This window comes from Amia ocellicauda, chromosome 5 (assembly GCF_036373705.1).
Source record: "Amia ocellicauda isolate fAmiCal2 chromosome 5, fAmiCal2.hap1, whole genome shotgun sequence".
NCBI classification, from domain to species: Eukaryota; Metazoa; Chordata; class Actinopteri; order Amiiformes; family Amiidae; genus Amia; species Amia ocellicauda.
The window spans coordinates 26,527,542-26,552,303 of NC_089854.1; the positions used below are offsets into that span (position 1 = coordinate 26,527,542).

The 24,762-nt window shown below is 40.9% G+C and overlaps 2 protein-coding genes across 4 annotated transcripts; both read right to left on the minus strand.

Moving 5' to 3' along the window:
* Nucleotides 1-257: 257 nt before the first annotated feature.
* wipi1 (WD repeat domain, phosphoinositide interacting 1) lies at nt 258-15,528 on the minus strand. 2 transcript variants are annotated; one of them, XM_066704605.1, is made up of 13 exons: nt 15,187-15,528; nt 12,296-12,378; nt 11,345-11,511; nt 9,365-9,461; nt 8,984-9,081; nt 8,313-8,405; nt 8,118-8,188; nt 7,928-8,035; nt 7,188-7,352; nt 6,138-6,245; nt 5,642-5,775; nt 5,153-5,253; nt 258-437 (listed from the first exon to the last, which is right to left on the minus strand). In XM_066704605.1, exons 1-13 carry the CDS (start codon nt 15,261-15,263, stop codon nt 387-389), a joined length of 1,353 nt encoding a protein of 450 aa, XP_066560702.1. In that variant the 5' UTR covers nt 15,264-15,528; the 3' UTR covers nt 258-386. The 2 variants fall into 2 exon arrangements, with proteins under 2 accessions (XP_066560702.1, XP_066560700.1); XM_066704603.1 differs by having other exon boundaries at nt 11,345-11,514.
* Nucleotides 15,529-17,011: 1,483 nt separating this feature from the next.
* On the minus strand, nt 17,012-23,900 carry LOC136749945 (actin-related protein 2/3 complex subunit 1A-A). 2 transcript variants are annotated; one of them, XM_066704608.1, is made up of 10 exons: nt 23,702-23,900; nt 22,710-22,838; nt 22,216-22,320; nt 21,193-21,415; nt 20,741-20,848; nt 20,132-20,338; nt 19,560-19,635; nt 18,773-18,966; nt 18,118-18,208; nt 17,012-17,695 (listed from the first exon to the last, which is right to left on the minus strand). In XM_066704608.1, the coding sequence occupies exons 2-10, from the start codon at nt 22,771-22,773 to the stop codon at nt 17,690-17,692; spliced, it is 1,074 nt and encodes a 357-aa protein (XP_066560705.1). In that variant the 5' UTR covers nt 22,774-22,838; nt 23,702-23,900; the 3' UTR covers nt 17,012-17,689. The 2 variants fall into 2 exon arrangements, with proteins under 2 accessions (XP_066560705.1, XP_066560704.1); XM_066704607.1 differs by having other exon boundaries at nt 17,012-18,208.
* Between the last annotated feature and the right edge of the window lie 862 nt (nt 23,901-24,762).

Genomic DNA, 24,762 nt, shown 5'->3' on the forward strand with positions numbered 1-24,762 from the left:
GAAAAAAGGATAAAAAACAGATTTAAAACTGAAAATAAGATTAATTCCTTTTCCTTTAGATTAAATACTATAATAATAATAATGGTAACAACAACAATATCTAATTAAAAACATATTGGTCAAGTAACTATTAACGCATGTTTATAATTCAGTTCAGTCATGCACCTAATTTATATAACACACCCGTCTGGAGTTGAGCTAAACGATCCAAACCTGGTCCTAAAAAAGACTAGTGTTTGTATTCTCTTCTACGTTCATTTTTTTTTTTTTTTTTTTTTTTTTTAATATAGCACCCTGCAAATTTGCTTATTTTTTCCCTGGTTCATGCATAGCCAATCTTCTGGATTCAGGTATAGTCTCCTTTCCGGCGTCACTGTCCTCTAATCTCACGTCCGTCTCCCTTTGCCACTTCGCGGCCCATCACGGCACGAATTTATCTACCAAAACCAAAACACAGCTTTATTGTTCCTGTTGCCACAACATGAGGGTGTGTTATAAACAGATTAGTGCACATGTGAAATACAACCTATTCAGTCTGTCTGCTATTCACAGTGGCTGGGCTCACTCGTACACACCATATTAGTGCCCTCTTTCTCACTCGCCAGAGATTGTACTGTGCTGTTGTTATCAGAGAGACTGAGAACATAGCTTTGTCCCCCAGCACCCTAATCCCTGGAAATCAAACCAGGAGCAATTTATTTCCAAAAATCCCCTGAAACCACAAATTAACTTTGAATAACCCCTTGTCTGAAGTGAGGGTTATCCTTTTAGAATAAAATAAAGACACATTTGAAGTTGCTGAAATCCATACTAGAGTAAGCAAAGTTTTCAAAATGCTCAGCAGGAAACAGTGTGTCATATGCCCATCATTTAAATTCAGTTGGCGGTTTGTTAATACATAATGCAGCTTCACAGGTTTGCCCAGTCACAAACACAAAATACTATACTGCTTTGTGCCTAAATGCAAAGCAGAGATTTCCTTCAGGATAAAAAAAAAATGATTTCAGCAGTTGCATAATTAAAGAATTTAACTTATTTCAGAATGCATTTAACTGTGATTTATGGTCGGCCATTTTAGAAGTCTTTATTGCAATCAAATGGCAAAACACAGAGGAACCTTGGCCAAGTGAAAACTTAGGGTTCACACAACAGCAGGACAGCAGCATGTTTTAATTTCTACGTTGCTGTAAACAGAACCAGTGTAACCTTGACTTGTGCAGCTTCACACAAAAAGCCTAGCTGTCTGAACGCTGTTTGGTTCAGAGCTGATTTTGTAAGGCTAGTCAAAGTAAACACGACCTGACAACACAGCCTCTATTGGAAGGACTGTTACAGTCTGTGACCTGGCAGCAGTGTCTGGTCTCTTTAAGAGATATTTGCAACAAACTATTTTTAAAAAGCTTTTTCAAAAGGTTAAAGAATAGTACCTACTGATAATGCTGTAAACTTTTTTTCTCAACCTTCAGTCTCAATTGTCTATAGTTAATGTTCATAATAATGCAAAAATTTGTCTTAACAATAAAACAATACTTAATTTTTGCAAAAGCTTCTGTAAATAAATGTGTTGCAAGCGTCTCTCTTTAAAAAAAATCTTTTAAACAGAGCTGTTTGATACTTCTCTTACACAGTCATTTCAGACTGACACAAAGCAAGTTTTTCAAAAGTGCGTTTTTTTCTGAATCTAAATTAGTGTTGGGCATTGAAATTCCTTCTACCATTAGAAAAAATAAAAATGCAAATAATTTTGGCCTTTCGTTCAGTTTCAACAATAGGAAAAAACTAAACAAAAAACATATCCATCTGTGTTTCATGGAAGATACTTCCAGACAGGATAAAAAAATAATAATCACAATCCTCCTTCCTCATCTTTTTGTCTTTCAAGTTTCAAATAGAATAAATGCAATATGGCATATATATGCAAGTGTGTGGTAGTTAAAATACTGGTAGTTAAAGTACTTTTCTGAGGGTCATAGCCAAATTGTAACAGATAAGTCTGGGATCAGTTGATGCATATTTTATATATACATATACAGCTCTGGAAAACATTTAAGAGACCACTGCAAATTGTTCTTAAATCAGCATCTCTACATGTATGGCAGCCATTCCATTCCATTCATATTTTTATTTGAAATTTGGGAGAAATGTTGTCAGAAGTTTATACAATAAAACAAAAATGTTAATTTTATCGAAACGCATACCTATAAATAGTAAAACCAGAGATTTTGCAGTGGTCTCTAATTTGTTTCCAGAGCTGTGTGTATATATATACGGCTTTATATAATAAGAGTCTGCATTCAAGTATGAATGATGTCTTTCTCTCAAGTATGTTTTTCTTAAACATAGCTGGACTAAAAGAAGCCTATGATATATAAAATGATACATTCATTCTCAGAAGTAATTCCCGTTAATGGTAACCATAGCGCCACCTGGTGGGTTTTTGAATATATACCAATTTTTTTGTCCGATTAATCACATACTTGAGAAGAGTCTGAACTGTGTATAATAGTCAGGGATGAAATAACAAGCACAAATATGTGAACAAGTGTATTCTTCTTTCTCTAAAGTAGATGTATGGGTCGACCCAAACATTGAGAATAGACGTGAAGTGGCCTGGTTTTTTTAAAACACATTTCTGTGACTTCTTCCCCGGCTGTGGACTAAGTTAGTTTAAATTGCAACAATTGAGTGGGGGATCAGTTGATGCCTTATTTCACAGCAAAGGAACAAGACTATTTCCAAGCTCAAAGTCTGCTCACAGATTCATTCCATTTCGTGACACTTTAAAGGATTTGTAGGATTAAAGGGAGGGGAACCTGTTCCCCTCGTTTAAAAATAAATAAATAAATTGTTCCCTTTGATACGCAGACAAGCAGGTTGAATACAACCATAAAGAAGTGTTTGTACAGGTGTATGTGAAATCCATACTTCAACTAATTCCCCAGGCCATAGGTCAGGGTAGTTTACTTTTATTTATGTGTTTTTTTATTATTATTTTTTTAACCTTCCTGCATTACATTTTGATGCGTTTAACTGAAATCCACTGGTGGATTATGGAGTACCAAACAGAAACCTTAAAAATACAATGATTTGTGTGGCTGCATACATCAATTTATTTTGTATTCTATGCAAAGTATGTACGGTATGCCATTCAATTAATGTAAATGGTTGGGAAGTTTATATATTTTATAGGAAAGTCAGTATGTAATGCTAGTATGTAAAATAGTGTAGTTTGTCAATAATCCATTACTATATTTAATAAGAACTAAAGTTAACAATTACTTAGTGTGGTAAACACTTGAGGGGCAGCAGTCATCTGGAATTGGTTGTAATGGGGAACATTTTTAATCCGTACTTGGGGACTACCTGGAAGATCTTAGTCCTTGGTTGATTGCTTGCAATTTCTGAGTACTAGTGCACTAATGCAGTCTAGTGCTGAGGTACTAATTACTGCCTCGTCTGAAATTTTTGGTTCGTTGCAATTGACCTAATGATTTTTGTTGCTGTTGTTGTTATTCTTTTCAAAGACAGATACTTAGTCCTGTTGAACACATGAAATGTGGAGTTTCCCTTTTTGTATTGCTTAGTTGGCACAGAAAATACTAAAAATTTTGGAAGCAAGTCTTTCTTGTGCATTAACCCTGCTGTGGTACCATGGGGTCTCTGTGACCCCACCCCAATGGTACTGTCAATGTAACTTTTTTCATGGTACCAGAGCAGGGTTAAAGCATTGCGCTGTTTTCACAGTTCCTTTTGAGCACAATCTTACTTATATCAATTACTGGTCATTCTGAAAAAAAATTATATATTATATATAGTAAAACCTTCAACTGATTTAATACTAACTATAAAGAGTTTTACAAGGCTGTGATAACCTGTATTTCCATTTTTGATCAATATCAAATCTAAGGTTATCTCCAAGGGCTAATATTGAATGTATGTTTTGTTTTGAAACATTGGTATCACATACTAACTTAAAAAAATATGTTTGATACTGTCGGATTGTGTATTTGTCCTTCAAAACTTTTTAAAACTAAGTGGCTAATGATATTACTAAAATAATTTTAACATCTGGACCTGCAAAATGTTTATATGTGAGGTTGAAGTAGGAAATGTATCAGACCTGGAGGTGTCTCATTGAAATGAAATGTGCATATTGCTCTTGTTTGTAACTGAATAACAGCTATTTTCTTCCAGTTTTGTTTTCCCCCATCTCTTCCTGTTCGCCACTAAACAAGATCTACAGCAAAGTGCCACCAAGACTCGAACCCGCGACCTCCTGATGTCAGAGCGCACAGCTGGACTGTTTGGTTTCTTGCTACACACGGGCATCAACTGAGTAAGGGCCCTGTACAAAGAAAGGCTTTCCCTCAGAAGTAAAGCAGGGCCTGGCAGATTGCACTTACACTGGCATCTGCACCTGAACAACTGGGATTCAGCGAACTGCAATGTAAGAGCCTAGAAAATGCCATCAAAATGCCAAACTATATAAAACTATTAAAACGAGAAAACATCCCTTTACATTTTTCTTTCACAAACCAGGCTTTTCATAAAGTTTTGCTTTAAAATGGAAAAATATAATAATATATATAATATATGTGTGTGTGTGTGTGTGTGTATAAAAGGCCTGTTCACCTATTCTACATTGCATGGCCTTGAAATATCTCCAAAGCACAAAACAGGGCAACGCATCCTGTGCACACAGAGTCTGCTTTCAGACGTCACTCCAAATCCAGGCAGCAGCTGCCTTCACTGGCAGCCTCACTAGAGAGAAGCCCATTCTGTGCAGTTCTTTACATGAATGCAAATCAAGCCTGAAACTAGTACAGCCAGCTAACAATCCTCAAATGGCTGGATCAACTAATAGATTGGGGATAGCTCTAAAATTACAATGGGAAAAATAAAATACAAATCTACACAAGAGATCGATACAGTGATTTATACTGCATGATTCACATCTGGTTACTCATATGATCTAGGTGTTTGATTACAAGGGGAAGGGGATGTCACTACGAGGACTTGTGGCAGAAGCGGCCCGGCAGTGTGGCCCCCTCCTGGCCAGCTCTAGCCGGGGTGTGGGGGGCCCCAGGGCACTGTGGGCACAGGGAAAGGAGGAGGCGGCAGGCTGGCAGGGTTAGTTATTGGGAATGCTCACAGGAGGGAACTCATTCTCGTCATCCAGACACACGGGGCTGGCGGCAAACTCATGTTCGGGGATCAGTTCGCCCTTCTTCGCTCCGCCATCCTCCGAGTAACCTGCATGAGGAACCAGGGTCAGTCAGTCACACACAGCCTCCTCACAGCACTGACCCACCCCTGCTGCACATACACCCCTCACTAGCCCAAAACAAATCTTGCTCCTCTCATTAGGCTGAAATCTGACATCAGGTGCAATTCTGTCTCCTTACCTGTAGCAATCTACTTGAGCACAGCTGGTTTTCTTCCCTTAATTCGACACGTTAGTCTACCTTTCCGATTTGAATGCGTGTCTCAGGCACTAAAAGGAAGTCAGCGGTTTTACTAGACGCCACTGCTTATTTCTTGATAACATTTTGACACAGCAGTACCCACCTCCATCCACAATCCTAAATTACACGTGGAAGCTTACTTCAAGTGAAGAATACAAAGCTGGTACAGGGCCTACCTGTGAGCCCGGTCGAGGAAGGCACTGCAGTAGGGATGGCAACGGTGGCAGCATAGGACTGGCAGGCCTGGGGGGGGACTCCACCCTCACACTCCTCCTCCGACTCCCCTTGATCCTGCTCTGAGCTGAACAGCCTGCGGAAATTGGGAGGATAAAAAAGGGTCATCTGAACAATACGCAACAAGCAAACTGACTCTGGAAGGAGTCAAGAAGCGAAGGTTTGGATATCTACTAGAGAACACAACCTCAGATTATCTTGTGGTGTTAGGAGTGAAATAGTAAAGATTCTGCATTTATTTATTTCCAGAATTGAAGAGGCATTGGCACTGGAACGGTTCGATCTATTCAAGGTATTCAGCTGTAAAGCAGAGTATCCACACTTTGTATTATTTGCAGTAGGAGGGCAAAGACTAAAAGTACAGGCAGATTTAAGTAAGAATTGACTGCTCTCTTTAGTAATGTTTTGGGGGCATCATGCTCCCGAGATAGGCCTCACCTGTGCTTCTTCACCAGCATGCACTCCCCGCCGTCCTGCGGGTCCACGTTGTAGATGTACAGGTGTCCGTCCGCAGATGCCACTAACAGGCGTGGCAGCTTCTGGATCCTGGAAGACAGAAACCCGTGACCTCTTCACACCAAGACTGGACACATACAGCACACCTCCAGGTCTCACCCAAAATAAGCTGGCTGTGCAGGGAAAGCACTTTACATAGACCCAATTGTTTTATATATAAAAAATAAAAAGGGGTGCCCACAACAGAATCTAATACTAAAAATAGATGACCTTTTAAATTAATTATGTGCTTGTGCAGTTTCCTGTGAAATACCCGTGATTGTTTTGAGAGACCAAACAGTCTTTGCTCCCATAGAAAATTGAGTTGAGTTGAGTATTCAGTACATTCAAGTACGGACATATTAAGAATGACTTTCTCCATGTGCTCCCCAGGCTAATTAGTGACCTGAGTGGCTTCTGCGATGCAGTTTTGATTGGCTCCAATCTCTGTACATATACAGGGATAAGAGGACTCGGGACTCTGCAGGTGAAGGGAAACATTGAACTCGTTCAATTAGGAGATAGCAGGTGAAGTAGTGTCACAGTGGACTATGATACTGCACAGTCCACCACTGTACGTTGGAATCTGGGACCAAGACTAGCTGATCGCGTGGCAGAAAACAAGCTCAAACAAACAAGTGAAAAGCCTGTTCCCATAATTCAGTCTAGCACTGTTAGGAAAATGGAAGTGAAAAATAAAAAAGACTTCACATCATTCCTAATCGCCTAAGTGGGATGGAAAATGGAAGTGTGAGTCAGTGTATAGAGAGAAGCGCTTTTTGTCTGAGTCTACACAGGTCAATGACACACTGGGGTGTTAAAGGAATGAGTTGTGGAAAGGGCTCAGGTTGTGAGGGGTGCACAGTTTATAAAACATGGGTGTCATCTTTGGGCATAAAACATCTTCAGGTGTCAACAGAGACTCTAATAAGAGATACCTCTAAATACTGTACAGGAAGAGAAGCAGGGGCAGGGGGTGGAGGGCGTACTTACGTGGCGAGAGCACAGACGTTTTTCTGGCCGAAGACGTTGAGGCGCACAGTGGCAAAGGCGCGGTCCTGGTTCATCATGTCGGACACCTGCGCTGGGAGGTAGTTACTGGCCGCAGAGAACATCTTTCCTACATAGGCCGACCAGGTGGGAGACTCCTCCTCACGACTGGACGTGCAAAGACACAGATGCAGGTGGGTGGGGGGGAGGTGGAGAGAGCACAGGGAGTAGGTAGATTTTATCTTGTTTTTTGTAAGGACTATTTACTTTGTTTTTACAAGTCAGTTATTGTGATACCAAATGTAAAACCCTTTAGAAATGCATCCAGTAGTCACTTGTGGTACATTTACTTGTTTTCTCTTCACAAGATACAGAGTGATTGTGAGTGATTGTCAGCTCTTGTGGTACCCTCTGCGGGTAATTTTAACTGACACAAAATTTGTATTTAAATCTACTCAAGCATGTACACTGTGCAGCAGCTAATGCATGGAATGAATTACGATACCGTCAACATGAGCTGGACTACCAGAGCTGCCCTCTGGTGGTTATTAAAAGTCATTGACTCTACACCTTGAAGCACGTTGTTGAGCACCCAATCCTTTTTATAGTTCGAAGGAGATTTTTGCTTTTGACCCGTGGGAATTCTTCTCACAAGGGAAAGCCAGCACAGTCCAAGAACAGGAATGAACGGACTGAAGGGACACTCAGGGTGGAGAGAGGGAGATGGCGGTGTAGGTGTGTACCTGGGGCTGTGCTGCTCCAGTTTGAAGATGTGCACAGTCTCAGTGTTGCTGGAGGCGCAGAGGAACTGGGCGTCGGAGCTGAAGGACAGGGAGCTGATGTTCACGTACCTGCAGGGATGGCATAGATCAGTGGCAGGTCTGTGTGCATGTGTGCGCGTGCGTGTGCATACATCAGTGTGGGGGCACTGACCTCTTCATGCCTCGCCGAAACTCAAACAGCTTCAGACCTTCAGGGATAGTGAAGACTCTGATCACTGTGCCCTGAGAGACAGAGCGAGCGAGAGAGAGAGAGATAGGCCATAGTCACACACACTTGCTCACAATCACCCTTTTAAGGTAAAGAGGTAGAGGAGAAGGGGGTGGGAGGGGGCAGGGACTCGCTCACCCTCTCGGAGGCGCTGGCCAGTTTGGTGCCTGAGGCGTTGAAGGTGACGGCGGCAAGGGGGCTGTCGTGGGCCGGAATCATGGTGACTGTGCTCTGCGGTGAGGAGAAAGACGCACTCACAACCAGTTCACATGCCCCACGGCCCTGTTAAAGCAGCATTCAAATCCTAGCCTTCTATTAGTTCAAGTGTCCCATGACACCTCACCACATAACAGCTGTCTTTATATATTTATATACAGCTCTGGAAAAAATTAAGAGACCACTTCACACTGATTCCTGAACTTGGAATGGTCAGTTTTGACACACAACACAATGCCACAGTCAGCATGCCAATTATACACTCCCTCAAAATGTAAGACTTGAAATCCATAGATTAGTGCCTAATGAATTTAATTAAATTGACTGATTTCTTTATGTGAACTGCAACTCAGTAAAATCTTTGAAAATGTTGCATGTCGTGTTTATATTTTTGTTCAGTGTATATAAAGCCCCAGGTACTGGCAGTATCGGCACGAGCTATTCAGCACACCTCAACATTCTCTCACAACCCCTTCCAGTTTCCTTAAATCCCTTAAACATTTTGTTTATACTGAAGCAGCTTCTTTTTTTCCCTATCCCTTTTGCCCACAGTACACTATTTGCAGGCATGGTGCAAAAGTAGAACCCTTCACCAGGTTGTTGGCATCGTAGACGATGATCTCTCCGATGGTGGAGCTGCCAGGGTATGCCAGGTAGGAGTTGGCATGGTTGATGGAGAGCGCGCACAGACCTGTGGGGCACAAAACAGGCAGGCTGGCTCTTAATGATCAGACACATAAGGCGAGTTACCCTACCTGGAACTGGGAGTCTCTGGGGAACGGCTGAAGCAGGCTAACGAAAGGGGGCATAGTTTTGCCTTTTATTTCACATTGCCCATGAGCTAATAATGTAGTAACTGTGTTGTTAGAAATTGAAGGTATTCTTAGGATGGGGCGTTTCATTGTTGAATCATGATTTTGCTACAGTGAGACTCTGTGTTATTGCTACGGTGTACCCAGGTCAGGGCTGCGTACCTGTCGGGTTGGAGGGCGTGTTGAGGAGGGTTTTCAGAAGTTTCATGTCCTTGATGTTGTGGATGTAAATTGACTCCTCTAGGCACACTATCAGCCTCTGTAGCAACAACAAAAGGCTGTCAGTATCAACAATCCAACATGGTAGCTGCCATCAACAAAGCTGTAAAGTGAGTATTATTTTCTGAAAAAACCCACTCCTATGTCTGAACTTGCCGTGTGCAATTTTATCACTCATAAACAAAAGTATTGCTTTGTAAGCAGCGACAGACATTTGCATCTGGGGAAATGTACTGACTGTGCTGCAGACTTCCTGCATCGTTATAATCACTGGGTGGAGAAAAAATATAAACAGTTGCATCAGCTGTTGTCGAGACTTTAATATAAACATTTATTGCTAAGTCATGTGAGGCACTATACTGGTTAGTGTAGTGCTAGAGAAGACCAAGTGTTTTGCTCCTTACAGGAAATAAACTCTAATTCTACTGATTATACTACATTCCTCAGCACGTCTGGGCATAGCTTTCCACATTCAAGACTAGTACAGTACAGCTGAATACATTACACTGCCTGAGTTATAACTTTACAGCTCCTCAAAAAGACACATAACTATATCTTTCAGTCACCACTTTGCAATGAGTGTTATCACAGACTGTATTAGAATTTTTTTCTCCTCTGTGTTGTTTAACAGTGAATGACCGAGGGACATAAAGTATTGGTAGAGCTTTATTTTAGTGCAAAATGCTACCTTGTGAATGTAAGTGGGAAGCCAAAAGCCTGGCAATGTGTAGGTAACTGGAGTTTTTTGTGATAGACATTGCAGAAGTATGGGGTGACTCAGAGGGGAAAAAAGATCAGTGATGAGTTTCGTTACCATTTCCGAGTTTACCCCAGGTCAGATGACATAAAAAAGTGAAATGATTAGAACCATATGGAACATGTCATATATGTACAAAACAGTGGGCCACAATAACCACCTCAGGTTGAGAGCATGTGCTGTGTTTTTTGGCTTAAGGTACAACTAAATAATAGCTGGTTTGAGAAGAACTGCATTCACTCTGATGGGACTAGAAAGAAAGAGAAGAAAAGTGAGACTGTGTCACAGTTTAGGTGACATCGCTTCAGGGAATCACTGAAAGGGGCTATCCCACACAACACGCTGAAGGGCTGTCATTATTTTTGACCTGAATATTTGAATACTGGTAGGAATCGAGCTTAGCTGCCTTTATTTACATTTTTTATACCAGATGCATTAGGTGTGTGTTTGCCATATTGTGTAAAGAGAAGCTACCTCTCCCAGGAGATTTACTTCATGTGAGCTCAATCGCTACAGCTCCGCACTGCAGTAGCTGTGACCGGAGCAGTGTTTCCAGGCTGGGAATCTACCTCTGTGGAATCTGATCCGTGTTATTTTCCCCACTAAGGCCAGTAATATACAGCACGTTATATTGTTTACAAACATCCCTTAAATTGTGCCATTTCCAAGAACGACAAACTGTAGAGTGTGGGTCCAAAATCAATGCAGTGTGTGTCTGAGGTGTGCTAAATCAATGAAACTGGGCTTCAGTGCTATAAAACTTTAAACTGACAATGCCGTTTAATGAGGAGTAAACATTTTGTCCAAGTGTGGGTTTTGGGACGTGGTGGGACCGAAGACCGAAGTCTCAGCTGCCGTTAAATGTGGGGTGCAGAGAGCAAACTGCATCAAAGCACACAAAGAGGAAGGCCATCTGAATCAGCTTTACATACACGCAGCAATGAGGGGAAAAAGTGTGTCTCACAAAATAAATAACCATGTATGTTACTGATTAGTGAATCACAGGAAGCAGCATGCCTTCTGGCATCTGTAACATCGTGTTGCTGTCCAACAGAGAAAAAGAAAGAACAAACAGAGCCACACAAGAACTTTCCTCTCATCACCCTGCTGAGGGGGCAACCCAGTCCATGCCTAGGCTCACACACATGTGGGCTGCGGGGGCCTACCTGCCGGTTGAGCCTCACAGCCAAGATGTTGTTGGAGTAGCTGTAGTTGCAGATCTCTGTTCCTTTCTTGAAATGGTAGACGTTCATGCGGCGAGGCATGGCCAAGCTAACCACCACCACCAGGCTGCTGGAGAAGAGGCGCTCCACAATGTAGACGTCAGGGGTTTCTGCTGAGCAGGGGGGACAGCCAAAAGATCTTCAACACTGAGGTTTTATACAGTGCACTCTACACACACACACACACACTACACACAGCATGAGTTCAACTCTGAAGCTTTGTTTCATCTTGTATCTTGTTCATTGTGGGGGTATAAATCACATGAGAATAGGAATCTGGGGCCACATTATTCTACCTTTCTACCTTCTTTAAAGACCTGCAGTGTGTATCTGCACCAAGTTCAACCAACTGCTTTCAACAGACCAGGCACAGTAGATACAGGAGGGAGTGGTGCCCTGCCGATCTGGCCTACTCTGTTTTTTCTTGGATTATGAATGGAAGGAAAGGAAATGGAGTGATGGTTTAAGACAGCAATTAGCATTGCATGGTCTCGGCTGTAGACCTGAAGGTGCCGAGTCCCTCAAGGCATTTAAAGAACACAGCCCTTTCTGTGTCCTTATCATAACATTGTGGTATGAGGAAGTCTCTCTGGAAGGTCCCAACAAAACGCCATTGTGTGAGAGCCTTGGTACAGAGTTGGCCGCCGTGCTGGAGAGGAGTCACCCACCCAGCATCACTGCCAATCAGCTGCAGCCATTCTAAAGCTGGAGCTTCAAAGAGGGCATCTGCTCTATAGTGCCCCCACAAAGGTGGCTACTGGGTAACAAAATGTTGCTAAAATGGGTCATGCTCACATGCAAGGATCTGAGGTGTGGATTTGAGCAAGCTGAGAGGTGAGGCTGCAATCCTCTGTAAATCACCAGTGGGTTCCAGCAAGAAGCAGAAGTACTTACTGCTCTCATGAATACGATCCAACCTGTCCACTGCAGTCACAGAAAAGAGCCTGTATCCTGTCTTGGTCCCAACAGCCAGTGACCTGAGACAGAAGGGGGAGGGGTTAGTGAGAGGGACATCAAACATTTCCCTCTTCCCCTCTCCCCTCTCCCAGACTTTGCAACATGTCAATCACTTAAAAAAATATCAACAATTACCTTCTGTTCCAACTTAAGTGTGTTGTGTGTGAGTTCGTGTTGTCATTTTCTCAAACAGAATGACTATTCAAAGAAGCACTGCTCCTAAAAGTTGTCCGTTTCAGTGCCATTGGTATGAAGGCAAGCTTTGCTTGTCTAATGCCATAAATCTACACCGGAAACCTGAGACTTTGTGGACTTTGTCCACATCTCAACTTTTCAGCTTCTACCCAGAGGAATCTTTTGAGAAGCATTTTTTGCTTGACAGCTGTCAAAAATGGCAAGTGACTATTGGCAAATGGACTCTGTAAATGGGTAAGGAAAAACGCCCACAGAAGCAATAGTTTTTTTTCAGTAGCTAGAAAATGCAATGGAATGGAATGGAGCACCAACCTGCTGCTATGAAGGTAAATGGGGCTTGAAATCCAAACCAAAAGACCCAAAAGATCACCATGCTCAAACCATCTGAGATACCAAGCATCCTTATATTTTATTAAATGCATAAGCAATCACAAATTACTGAAAATACTGAAAAAATAATTTATTATAAAACATATAACATTAATATTAGCTGGGTTTTGGTGTTAATGTTTACCCTATGTCTATTCCCATGAACAGTTGAGTAGTGGAGCCTATCCAAGATATTCTGTCTGGTTTTCCATTATTCAAATAACATTGATGATGGCTTTCAATTAGTAAACCAAGCAAGAACGGGTTCCCACAAAACACACGCCAACAGAGAACTGAATAAACTAAACCATTTTAATGTGTCTTCAATGTTATATCTGGTTTTATGTTTTCAACATACTAAATTAAATGCTAATATCTGCTACATATTCTATTTAGTCCCCCAGTAAGGAGGGGTATCCAATGCGAAGAGAACAATGCATCACATTTCCAAAGTGACCTTAACTTAAGAACTGACACAAGGCTGTTTATAGAACCAAACTAGATAATGAAAGTCCTTTTAAAAAATAAAAAATATTTGATAGACCTTAACCAAACTGTAGTGTAGTCTTCTTCAATATTGTCATCAGAAAAAAAATAGAATCTCCTTGCAGGTTTTTAAACACAGAAATGCACTGTCCCCTGCATGCCTAAGATTAGCTTTAATTTGAACAGGAAGAACACACATAGAAGTAGGACAGATCTTTATTTGGAAGCGAGAGATGTTTATACTGTTTATGTTGACACAAAATGTGATGCATGTGTAGTGCTTTCAGTGACCAGGCCCTGAGTTCAGAGGCTGAGAGGCAAGATGCTTTATGTAATTTTTCCCTAGTGGACTGACCCCGATATCTTCTATATCAAGCCCAACAGTGTCCAAACACTACATTACCAATAGTAATGGGACAGGCCTCCTTCTGCAGGAAATGGAATGTACCAGAGGACGTGTGCAATGTAGTGTCTGCTTTTGTTTCTTTAGACAACCGTGTACTAACAGAATTTATCTATATTTATGGTGAGAACTCCATACCTGTACTAGTGCAATATTTAAGCATGTCACAAAGCTAGGAATGTAAGCATTAAACAAAATATGCAAACCACATGGAACACCTCTGGGATTAACTGGAACAGAGCATCAAGAAAAGATAACTGAGGTGCTTTACACACTTGTTCTGAGGGGAATGGCAGAGTCTGCTGCAGTCCTTCAGGAGATACACGATTGCAAGCAGTGATGTCTTCTGGGATTTGTCAAGTTTCCAAATAGAATTGATAATATTGTGTACATTGCTCAGATTACATAAAATGCAACTTGTAACAGATTTGCATTATGCATTCACACCACCCCTGTGCGTTTGTCTTAGAAAACCTCTCACTTCCCCTTTTGTAATGTTTTTAAAGGTTTCAAGGGAAAAGCTCTAAAATGTACCTTGAAGTCCCAGAGACAGTGGCCAAACACAGTGAAACACTGTCATTAAATGAAAGAGATGAATCCATCCAATACTTCAATTATATAAAGTTACCATCTAGACTCACCTTAACTTAAGCCTCTTTAGAAACAGCACAGCTTTGATTGAGTGACACTTTAAAGTGACCATTTGGTTTACTTAAAGACCTGAACGCCCGATATGAATTTAAAACAGATGTTGCTGTGGTAGCTGGGTTTCATCAATAGTATGACTATGTGAGTATTCTGACTGTGCTTGTAAATGGCAAATCAATAGTCTATACATGCATACTTTATATATAGTTTATATACACATCAACAAAGATTTCCATTGATTTTTTTTTCAAAGCACGTACGTACGTATCTATTTATAGTAATACTGTTTGGAAATTCAAACCCTAGTCTGATTTACCATGAAAATCCATTTCTCACTAGTTTCCTTAAATATGAATACTTTACATTGATGTTTTTTTAAAGATGAATGTATGCTACTCCTGTAACAAAAACTATACATTATGATGCAAACAGCAGTATTTACATTGTCTGGCCAATTCAGAAAATAGCTTTACTTCCTTCTACAGCAGTGGATTGGAATTGCAAACTATTTTGAAACCGTTATGGAAAACACACACCCTGTAATTCAATGAAAACAAGAGACTTCCAGCCTACAGCGCCCGTCTGCATTTCACTTACACTGAATTATGATTATCTGACATACAGGTTTCATATTTTAACATATGGGTGTTTTTACAGTTACTTATTATTCAATTCCAGCATGAAGTATAAAGAAGATCGGTGAATGGGTGGGTGATCGAGCGCTTACGTGGTGTCCTGGTTGAAGGAGGCGCAGATCAGCCCGGCCGGCCCGCTGGGACCTTCAGCCCCTTCTCCGGTGTCCATCCCGATTCCCAGCGCCCACCCTCCCTCCCTCCGCCTCGGATCGGAGGCCTGGGATCGGTTCGGTTGCTTTGAAAGATCACTTTTTTTTTCCTGGAGATCCACTGATTATATGGAATCGATGTTTGTTTGTTAAAAGCTTGTGTATAAGTTTCTTTTCTCGGTGACTGTCAAACAGACCTGCGGTGAGATCGCTCTTATTTTTCGTTGTTTTTTTTTTTGCCACACAAGAAAAAGCAGAAAGGGTAAAAAAAAAAAAAAAAAAAAAAAAAAAAAAAAACCTGCAGCAAAACAAAAACAGCTGACCGCTTGTGACGTCACGTTCACGCCACATTCCCATTGGCTGGGAGGCGGAGGTCCTCCTGCCGGGCGGCGGTGCTGTGATTGGCTGTGGAAGGAGAATGGGGTGAGTGCTTGGCCCCGCCCTTCTCCCGCAGGGCCGATTCCGATTGGCCTAAAGTGACTTCAGTCTCGGCACGAGGCTTTGTTTTGGTTACTTGTGTGTCATGGCTGCTGTTTGTGCCGATTAACTGAGACGCTTCCCAGCACGTCGGCTACACGTTCATATCTTTTATAACGGCGAATTATTATAGCATATTGATCTAACGGGCCTCTGAAAGGCCTAGATTGAGTTGGGCTAGTTGATACTGATTTGCATCTCGTAACCTGATATTTGTGACTTGCATGTGACAAAACGAAACACATTTTTGTCGTTGTGCTGCAGTTACCCTCCGCGATTTCCGCAAACGTGTAACAGAAAGTCCGGTATTGCGCCAAATACCGCTGGGCACGAATGATGCATCTGCTGCGAAACAAACGCATAGAAACAAGCCCTGCAAAGTTTCCAAGTGGCTAGATTATTACTCGATTTCTTAGCAGACACCCTTATCCAGGGTCAATTGTTACAATGTATCCCATTAATTTACATTTTACAGATGTATACAGAAGTTATATATATATATAGATGGTATATAGCAATTGAACCTCCTGAATTATACCCTGTAGGTTCCTTGCGCAAGGTGGTTAATAACACATATATTAGTCAAATACCACATATTTCTGTTCAATGTAACGATGTATTTTTCTTAGTTCATGCACATCTCTTTATTCATGTTCTTTGTTTTTTTTATGCAGTTTAATTTTACACAAGGTGACAAAATTACACTAGAAGTTGAAAGGCGACTCAGAGTATGTAACAGAGTGGCAACAGAGTAACATAAAAACAAAATGCTGTAAGTTAGTTGTGATGTAAAAGATACAGTGCATACTACAGTGGCTACAACTGTTTCTATTTATGAGAGATTAGATGTGGAATTGAAACACTGAGCAGTGCTTGTGAAGAAAGGGAAAGGGGGACTTTAAACCTACTGGTCTGTCTCTCATTTAGCCATTAAAAAAATGTTGATCAGGCTAGTTTTGATTGCAATACTGACTAGTTTTCTGTGTATGTAGTGGACTGTATATTTTATTGCCATTTAGATCTCAGAGCACCATTTCTTATATGGGGTAACCATGGATGCATCAGAACTGTTTTGGAGGCATGGTAACTCACCATAGAGTTTTATACAGAAAACATATATCATAGAAGATCATGCAAAATACCACTTATATCCAAGATTATGTTGTGTTTTACTTACTGTAGGATTTCAATAGTTGACTGCAACCAGATAATTGTGGACATTATGCTGTGTGTGTGTGTGTGTGATCTATATCATGAAAAGCTATTAATCATTATTACACAGACACACAAGTAACTTCAAAAGGATACCAAAACTTAATTTTATTTAGTGTCATACAACTGGATTGGAAAATATACACCAAAAGACTCAAATTATATATATATTTGTTGTCTTTAGATGAGCAATTACCTCTATGGTATGTGATTTAAGAATAGGCCCAAAATGTAATATTTATAGTTATTTTATTTTGTTGTTCATTAACACCTTATATAAAAAATGTTGAATTATTAAAAAAATACAATACTATATACTATATTACTGACTGTAATGAGACAAGCATGTCTCCATGTCAGTAATGGACTGGACCAGTAGTGCTATGCTATGTGCAGGGTGTTGTTTTTAGGACAGCACTTTACCGAACAATCACTCCCTTCCCCCCAAGCCTGGGTTCAATTTTATGCTAATTACTTGAAAAACACACAAACTTAGAAATCAAATGTAAATCAACTGTAACCTATAGTCTGTCTGAATAGAATAGACATTTTCCTTTGTTGTAACTCCAGACAGGACTAGAATCTGTGGTATCCATACTTGCAGTGTGATTATAAAGAAATGAAGGATCCATTTTCAAAATTATGAAATGTGTTGGTGATTCAGTGTATAAATGCTTATATACACAGCATCTGATGAGAGAATGTAGCAGTCAGTTCAGGAATACAGCAAATAAAGTGATTTTCATCTTCACAATTTTTAGTGCTAGGAAAGAAAAAAAAAGGATCACTTTTGATATTTTCAGCAGAAGAAGGATTACTATTGACACTTGCAGTACACATCTTGTTCTGAAACAGTACCGTGCACAGAATACTCCCAACCCCCAAACAACTTTCTGTGCATCAGCAGTGCAGTATTACATCTCATTAGCATATCTGTATCGTTTTAAATATTTTACACTCTGTGCAAGAGGCAAGAGAATGCAGGTTTCTTCTCAAGGGGGGTTTATTGTGTTTACACTGACCCATATTTTCTGTTCATTCCAAGTACTGGCTATTGCCAGGGGATGTCTATCTCTGTTTCACATGATAACTACAGCCAAGTAACTGCAATGTGCACATGACTTGAGTGTGCACAGTGGAAGATCAGACATTTGCAATGTCTTAACCAGTACTAGCAGAGCTTACTTTGAAATCCCAGACCACCATGGCTCCATCCAGGCCCACACTACTGAACTTGTTCACCTTGGCTTTCTCCCCCTCGACAATGCACAGCTGGCTGCAAAAGAGATCAAAACAACGACACACAAAGAACATTATATAGTGAAAGACATCAAATAGCCCAAGGAGCATTTTATACAGTATATGCACAGACAATCTCTTAATCATGATATCATAAAATAAGAGATATAAAAGGAATTTGCTCTTGAGAAAGTCCTCTCGTATCAAAGGCACCGTAGCCTACACACTCATCCTTGGGACTGGACACCAGTTCACTCCCTGATTGGAGTTGTGTGGGAGATTTTGGCAGCAGGGACTTATTTTTCTCTTTCATTTAGTGAAACCCACGAGAGAGAAAATAAAAGCCATTTGGAGGCTGTCTGCCATGTTATGTTAGACCCAGAGAGTTAGGCAGGGCAGTGGAAATTGGCAGGAAATGCAATAAGAACATAAGAAAGTTTGCAAACGATAGGAGGCCATTCGACCCATCGTGGTCCTTTGGTGTCCATTAATAACTAAGTGATCCAAGGATCCTATCCAGTCTATTTTTAAATGTTCCCAAATTTTCAGCTTCAACCACATCGTTGGGGATGTGGTGTCTTCTGCAATGAAGGTGTCTCACGTGATGCTGTTCTGGTGTAGGGTGAAGAGCTCGTTGTCGTCCTCCTCAGCGGTGGCCTTCTTGTCCAGTTTGCGGAAGTGCTGCATGGCAGACACGCTACTCTTTGAACTCTGTTTGGGAATGTCCAGCTTCTTCACAAACTGCAGTTTGTCTGGCCCTGCATACGAGAACTGGTATGGGTAGCAGTCATGGCCCTGGGAAAACAAAGTGGAAAAATCACTTCACTGTACTGGAGAGAGGGAGAGCAATTTCATCAAGGGTCTGGATGGTAATGCATTGCTGTGAACAAAAAAGGAAGGACAAAAATTTGAACAGATTTATTATGTTGTAACTGATTTTAGCAGAGCTGTCAGTGGGTCCAATGTCCCTCTCGGGACAATATTAATTTGCAACAGTCATGCAACAGAAAATGAGAATTGTCACATCAATAAAGAATAACACTTCTTTATTGAACACTAATTTCACTGCAGAGAGCTGACAATAACAGATTACGTCCTCTTTTTGGATCGTAATTACCATTGAGCATTTTATTTAGGAATGTCTGATTAAGGAGTTTACTCAATACACAGTGGGGCATAGAGATTGTTCTGCCAGTGTTACTGTTACACTAGTTTTCAATGTGATCTAAATCTTTGCCAACAGCTGCTTGTGTGCACAAGGTGCCGCTAACCACTGATAATGTTTTTGTCACCTTGGAAATGTGCTTACTATGGTTAAGTAGATGACTTGTTCAGGATTTATATGTGGGCCCTAAGTGACTGTTGAGCACTGTAACTGTTAGACTTACCGCACCCACTATCTCAGTCTCATTGACATACAGCACGCTGAGGAGAGGGAGGTACACTGTGTTGAGCCGCGTCACTCTGCAACACATTCATAGATTTATTTATAGATTAACGCACCTTTGATCGTGAACACTTTCTATTTCAGCAGACACACACACAGCTTCTACACACAACCGACAGTGAGGAAGTGGGCAAAGGACCTAACCTAGATCTGCTCAATGTTCTTTTACCCACCGTGTGACAGGCATATATGTTTCCAATCTAATTGTCTTGAATAAAGCTGCCTTGAGAAATAATGTTTCCTAACATTTGTCCAGAAAAGTTTGGAAACGTGGTCAACAAACATACTCAAACAGTGACTGCATTATAGTATAACTATGAACACAGACATGAGGAGATAAAAGCAGAACTCAAGCAGCAGGAGGAAAGAGATTATGTGAAAATGGCACTTTATTAGCGCTGACTGATAGTCTTTCATTTGGTGGGGGTGTGGCAACATTGAGGATTTGGTATCAGGACAGGAGAATGAGAGGAGATGGAAGCAGGTCTGAGCAGTAGCAGTGGTGATACTCACTCTTTGCCCTGAGCTGCATCCACGACACTGATGCTGCTATTGTGACTGACCCAGGCCAGCCGGTCTCCAGAGGGGGAGAAGCAGACATCATGCACCCAGCCCCCACAGTCCCTCTTCTCCAGCAACATCTCCCCAAATGGCATCTTTGCCCCCCAAGCTGTTGGGCCGGGCTTCTCCTCAATGTCCTTGATGTAGGCCGAAAAAATCCTGCACAGAAAAGACATGGAGCAAACAATAAAATAATGCATAATTAATTAAAATGCCCAGTGAGGGTTAGGTCTAGACACAAAGATAATTTCATCTGTTACTCAAGGTGGTCTTGTACCAAGTCCTGAGGACTGATGCTACAATGACAACAACAGCACTAACAGGCCTAGATTTCACATTAGCAGTGGCTTTAGAGTAATAACGTGGCATAAAACAGAACTGCTCACTGAGGTTAAGTCGCCTCAGGGAAGAGATGCTGCATTCACTCAATCCACACAACAAGAGGTGTTTGGTAAAGCGTGGCAGTGCTGCAGGATGTGACTTGAATAGTAAAGGGATAGGTGTGCATGAGTGTGTGTTGTTCTAGGTTTTGTTTTTGGTTATTGTGTCTGGGGCACCTACCTGCAGTGGAAGTCTGCAGAGCCAGCGGCCAGGAGGACGTTGTTAGGGTGCCAGTCCAGATTCAGCACTGTGGAACAGATGGATTTCTTGATATGCTTACTCAGCCACCTGAGGGACAAAAGGCAGAGTTGTCAATGAATATCAAAGGAGGGACTAGATAAGCACTCTCCAGAAAATCATAAAAACAGGACTGTTGATGATTCCCCTTTTATGAGAAGGGAAAGCATGTTTCTTTCATTTCAGGAGTATTTTAAAATACGATTAACTCAGCAAAGATTTTGTTCCTGTACTGTAAGAAACAAGTGGCAAAACCCAGGGTTGAAAATCACACCCGGTCTTGAGCACGTATGACTTACCGGCTCAAGAAAGGAGGTAAGCGAATGCATCGGTATATGTCTGGCAGACAGGACTTAACACACAGACGGACAAGCAGAGACTCCTGATCTCCTCACCAGTCATTCTCCTTCTCGAAGTAGCATACAGAGATGAGCTTGGCCCCACTGCCCAGAGCGAACTTGTTCTCCAGGGGGGACCACTTGACGCAGGTGGCAGCCCGATTGATCCGAACCAGAACCAGGGTGGGCTTCCACAAGCCATCCTTCAGCGTCCACACATATGCGTTTCGGTCTGAGGCACACGTCACTATGCGGTTGGACTCAGGAGCCCAATCTATACCTTAAAAAACCACACACACAGAGTTCAAACTTTAAGAATTGACATTGTGCAGTTCTTCCAGTATAGTCGAGTATGAAGTGACAAATACAATGCCACCAACACACATTTATTATTATATTTTATTCTCATATAAGGGAATGATAGGGTACATTAAAAAAACTATTTATAAATCCATCCAGTAGGTGATATTTCAGATGTTTTATAATCCAAAAATACAACTGCATCTTGGATAAATGTAGAAATAAACTGAATTTCAAGATTTGTTGCCACTTTTTGGCAATTATTATTTTATTAAATTAAATTAAGACATAATTGAGTCAATAAACATGTATTCTAATTAAGAATTACATTTAAAATTCCCATGTGATCAATTGGCATGTTTCTCATACCAGAATAGAGCTCACATAGTGAATATCTATAAACTTAACAAAAACTTTTTGACGTGTAGTCAATAGACGTGTAGTTTTCCAATGAAATATTTAGTTTGATCACAATACATTTTTGAAATTGGACACTTCTTATATAATAACCTTGTATAGTCAGCAGGAGGAGAAATCTGACAGTGCCACTGATTACAATCAGATTAAGCAGCAGAAAAGCAACATTATTTTCAGTTAGACCATTATATGTAACATTAGTTATTTCTTGTTCTTGGTTTCTTGAAAAAATCAATTTGTATTTCTCAGCTTTTCTTGTGATTCTGTGTGTCATGTAGTATTAGTGTACAGAACCTAATGTGACACAATACCATGTATGTTTTTTTTTGTAGGTGGAACCAAGTGATTAATTGGCTATTCTACCTGTGATGCGGCCACTGTGTTCTGTTAGCTCATGGATCTTAACCCATTCCTTTCCCTTCTTCTGGTAAATATGGACGTCATTATTGTTGGGGCTGATCGCGATTTCTGTCAGGGAGAAAGAATAATCCTACTAAATGGCATTCATGTATTGAATCTAAACATTTCTCTGTCCCAGAAAGTATTTGATTCAACACAGTAGATTCACAGATAAATGTGTAGATTTACATACCCTTCTGAGTCATGTCTCGGTCTCTTGCTGCTTTTATTTTATCTATCTATCTCTCTATCTATCTATTTATCACACAATTGTGCAAAGGAAGATGGTGAACTAAACTGAACTTAAAGACTGCACACATGAACTGTGATCAGTTTACAAACATCAACACTGCACAAATGCATTACTAAAACAGGAATGTGTCTGCAAACAGGCCTATAAGAGGCCGCAGCAAAGGGATCCTGAGGAAATGCTGCTGAACCAGTTGTTGTGCACTTACGCGTTCGGTCTTTGTTCCAGGCGTGACAGGACAGAGGTTCTAATCCAAAGCTGTACAGAGACATGTTTCGACACGGAGGGTGTGGAATGAGATGCAGAGAGGAATGTGTTGTCCTGGAATGCTAAAGCCCTGTTGCGGCAAAGAGGCAGACTCAAAAAGCATGTCAACAAGCAGAGGGCCACTGATGCAATGGCAGGATGTTGAAAATGGCTTTGAAAATGTATGTTTTGTTTCATATGTAAGTCACCTTGTCAAGTCTGTGTGTACAATATTAGACCTGAAGCCCCAGTTTAACAAAATATATGTTTTAATTAATTTCACAAATTCAGTTGTATAATCCAACTGCTTCAGTCAATCCTAGCTGGTGCTGTTGTTTGTAAAAAGATCTATACAGCTACTGGTACTCCATTAGGTAAACAAAATGGAGCTACACAGCTTGAAAGTCTTACACTGACTTTAAAACATATTTTGCTAATCTTTCCGGACATGCTGCAGAAACACTGTTGTGATATGTTAGTGTATACCTGAACCAAGGAGATCGTTTTTTAGGATTTTGATTGTGTATTGCCCACACCTAAGTGATTTTTCCATTGCTAAAGATAATCTTAATGTAAGTTTAGCTTAATTTCAACTAAACACACGCAACACAAAATGAGCATTGATAATATTTGTTATACTTCAGGAGTTTAGTTCATATTTATGGTTTGACATGATATTGGAATTGACATGCGATATCTTCTAACAGGGTGTTACCATGCGCTGAGCGTTTTCTTATCAGGCAGGCAGGGCTACAAACACATGCACAGGCAAACTAGGCAGTGTGGCATGAAAACACTTCACTCAAGCAAAAAGAGCATGCTGTACACTCTCAGAGCACCAGATAAAACAGATTCAGACAAACAAACAGGGTATATGTGTACTTCACAAAAAAAAAAATTCCCCCTCCTTGTAACTCTTAACGTAAAAGTCAATGAAGTGTTTGGGACACTCACCGTGCAGAGATGACAGCTGCCAGTCAATGGAGAGGCTGGTGGTGTGGCAGTGTGCAGACAGGCCGGTGCTCAAACCTTGGGAGGATAGCTGGCTAATTGTGCTGTATTCGTGGACTCTGGGCAGTCGACACGAATGGAGCCTGTGCAGGGAAGGGCTGGTACAGGATAGCACAAGCAGAGAGGAGGGAGGGGAAAGTGTGTGTGTGTGTGTGTGTGTGAGAGAGAGAGAGAGAGAGAGAGAGAGAGAGGGAGAGAGATGGAAGGGGGGTGGGTGCACACAACTCTGGGCAAGCACCTGGAATGTGTTGAGGGGCGGGGTGCGTTCTGTTTATTTTAAAGTTACTATTATACTACCCCAACACTGCTGCTTCTGCACTCTCTCAGACTAGAGGCAGCACTAGTAAAGGCTTAAGACTGCTTAGAAGATGTTGCAATTTCCATTGACATTAAGGAAATGATTATGAAACTGGTAAGGACAATATAGCTACAAGTCCAGAATTACTGCTGGGTACTCATTTAAGAATTTTAGATTTTAAAAAAATCTACAACATTGAATGATAAAGAACATTGAAACTCCTACCAGTCATTTGGTTCTATGTGAAATATAAATGCCAACCACTGATCACACGATGAGGCCACTCTGCCCAACTTTCCCCTTTTCATTTCTGAATTGCATTAATTCTTAAAGGAACCCAGAGAGTAAACATATATTACATGGTCATTTCTCCACAAACTCCTATGCCTCTTAGTGTAAAGAATTGCCTCCCATGTTCAGTCCTGAATGCACCTGCTCTTCATTTGCATATGTGACCTTATAATTTGGAAACACCTTAGAATTCCTAAAACCTCAAATTCCCTTAGAAACTCTTTTGTGTAAGAATGAAGAGATTCCATTTGTGTAAACTCTCTGTGCTTGACAAGGAATTATTCTGATCATGGTTATTTGAACTCTGTCCTGGGTAACAATATTATTTTTAACCATGGTGATCTAAATTGATCACCGTAATCTGAAAGCCTTACTAGTGCATGATATTAAATGGTTTAAATTGTACGTTTCTTGA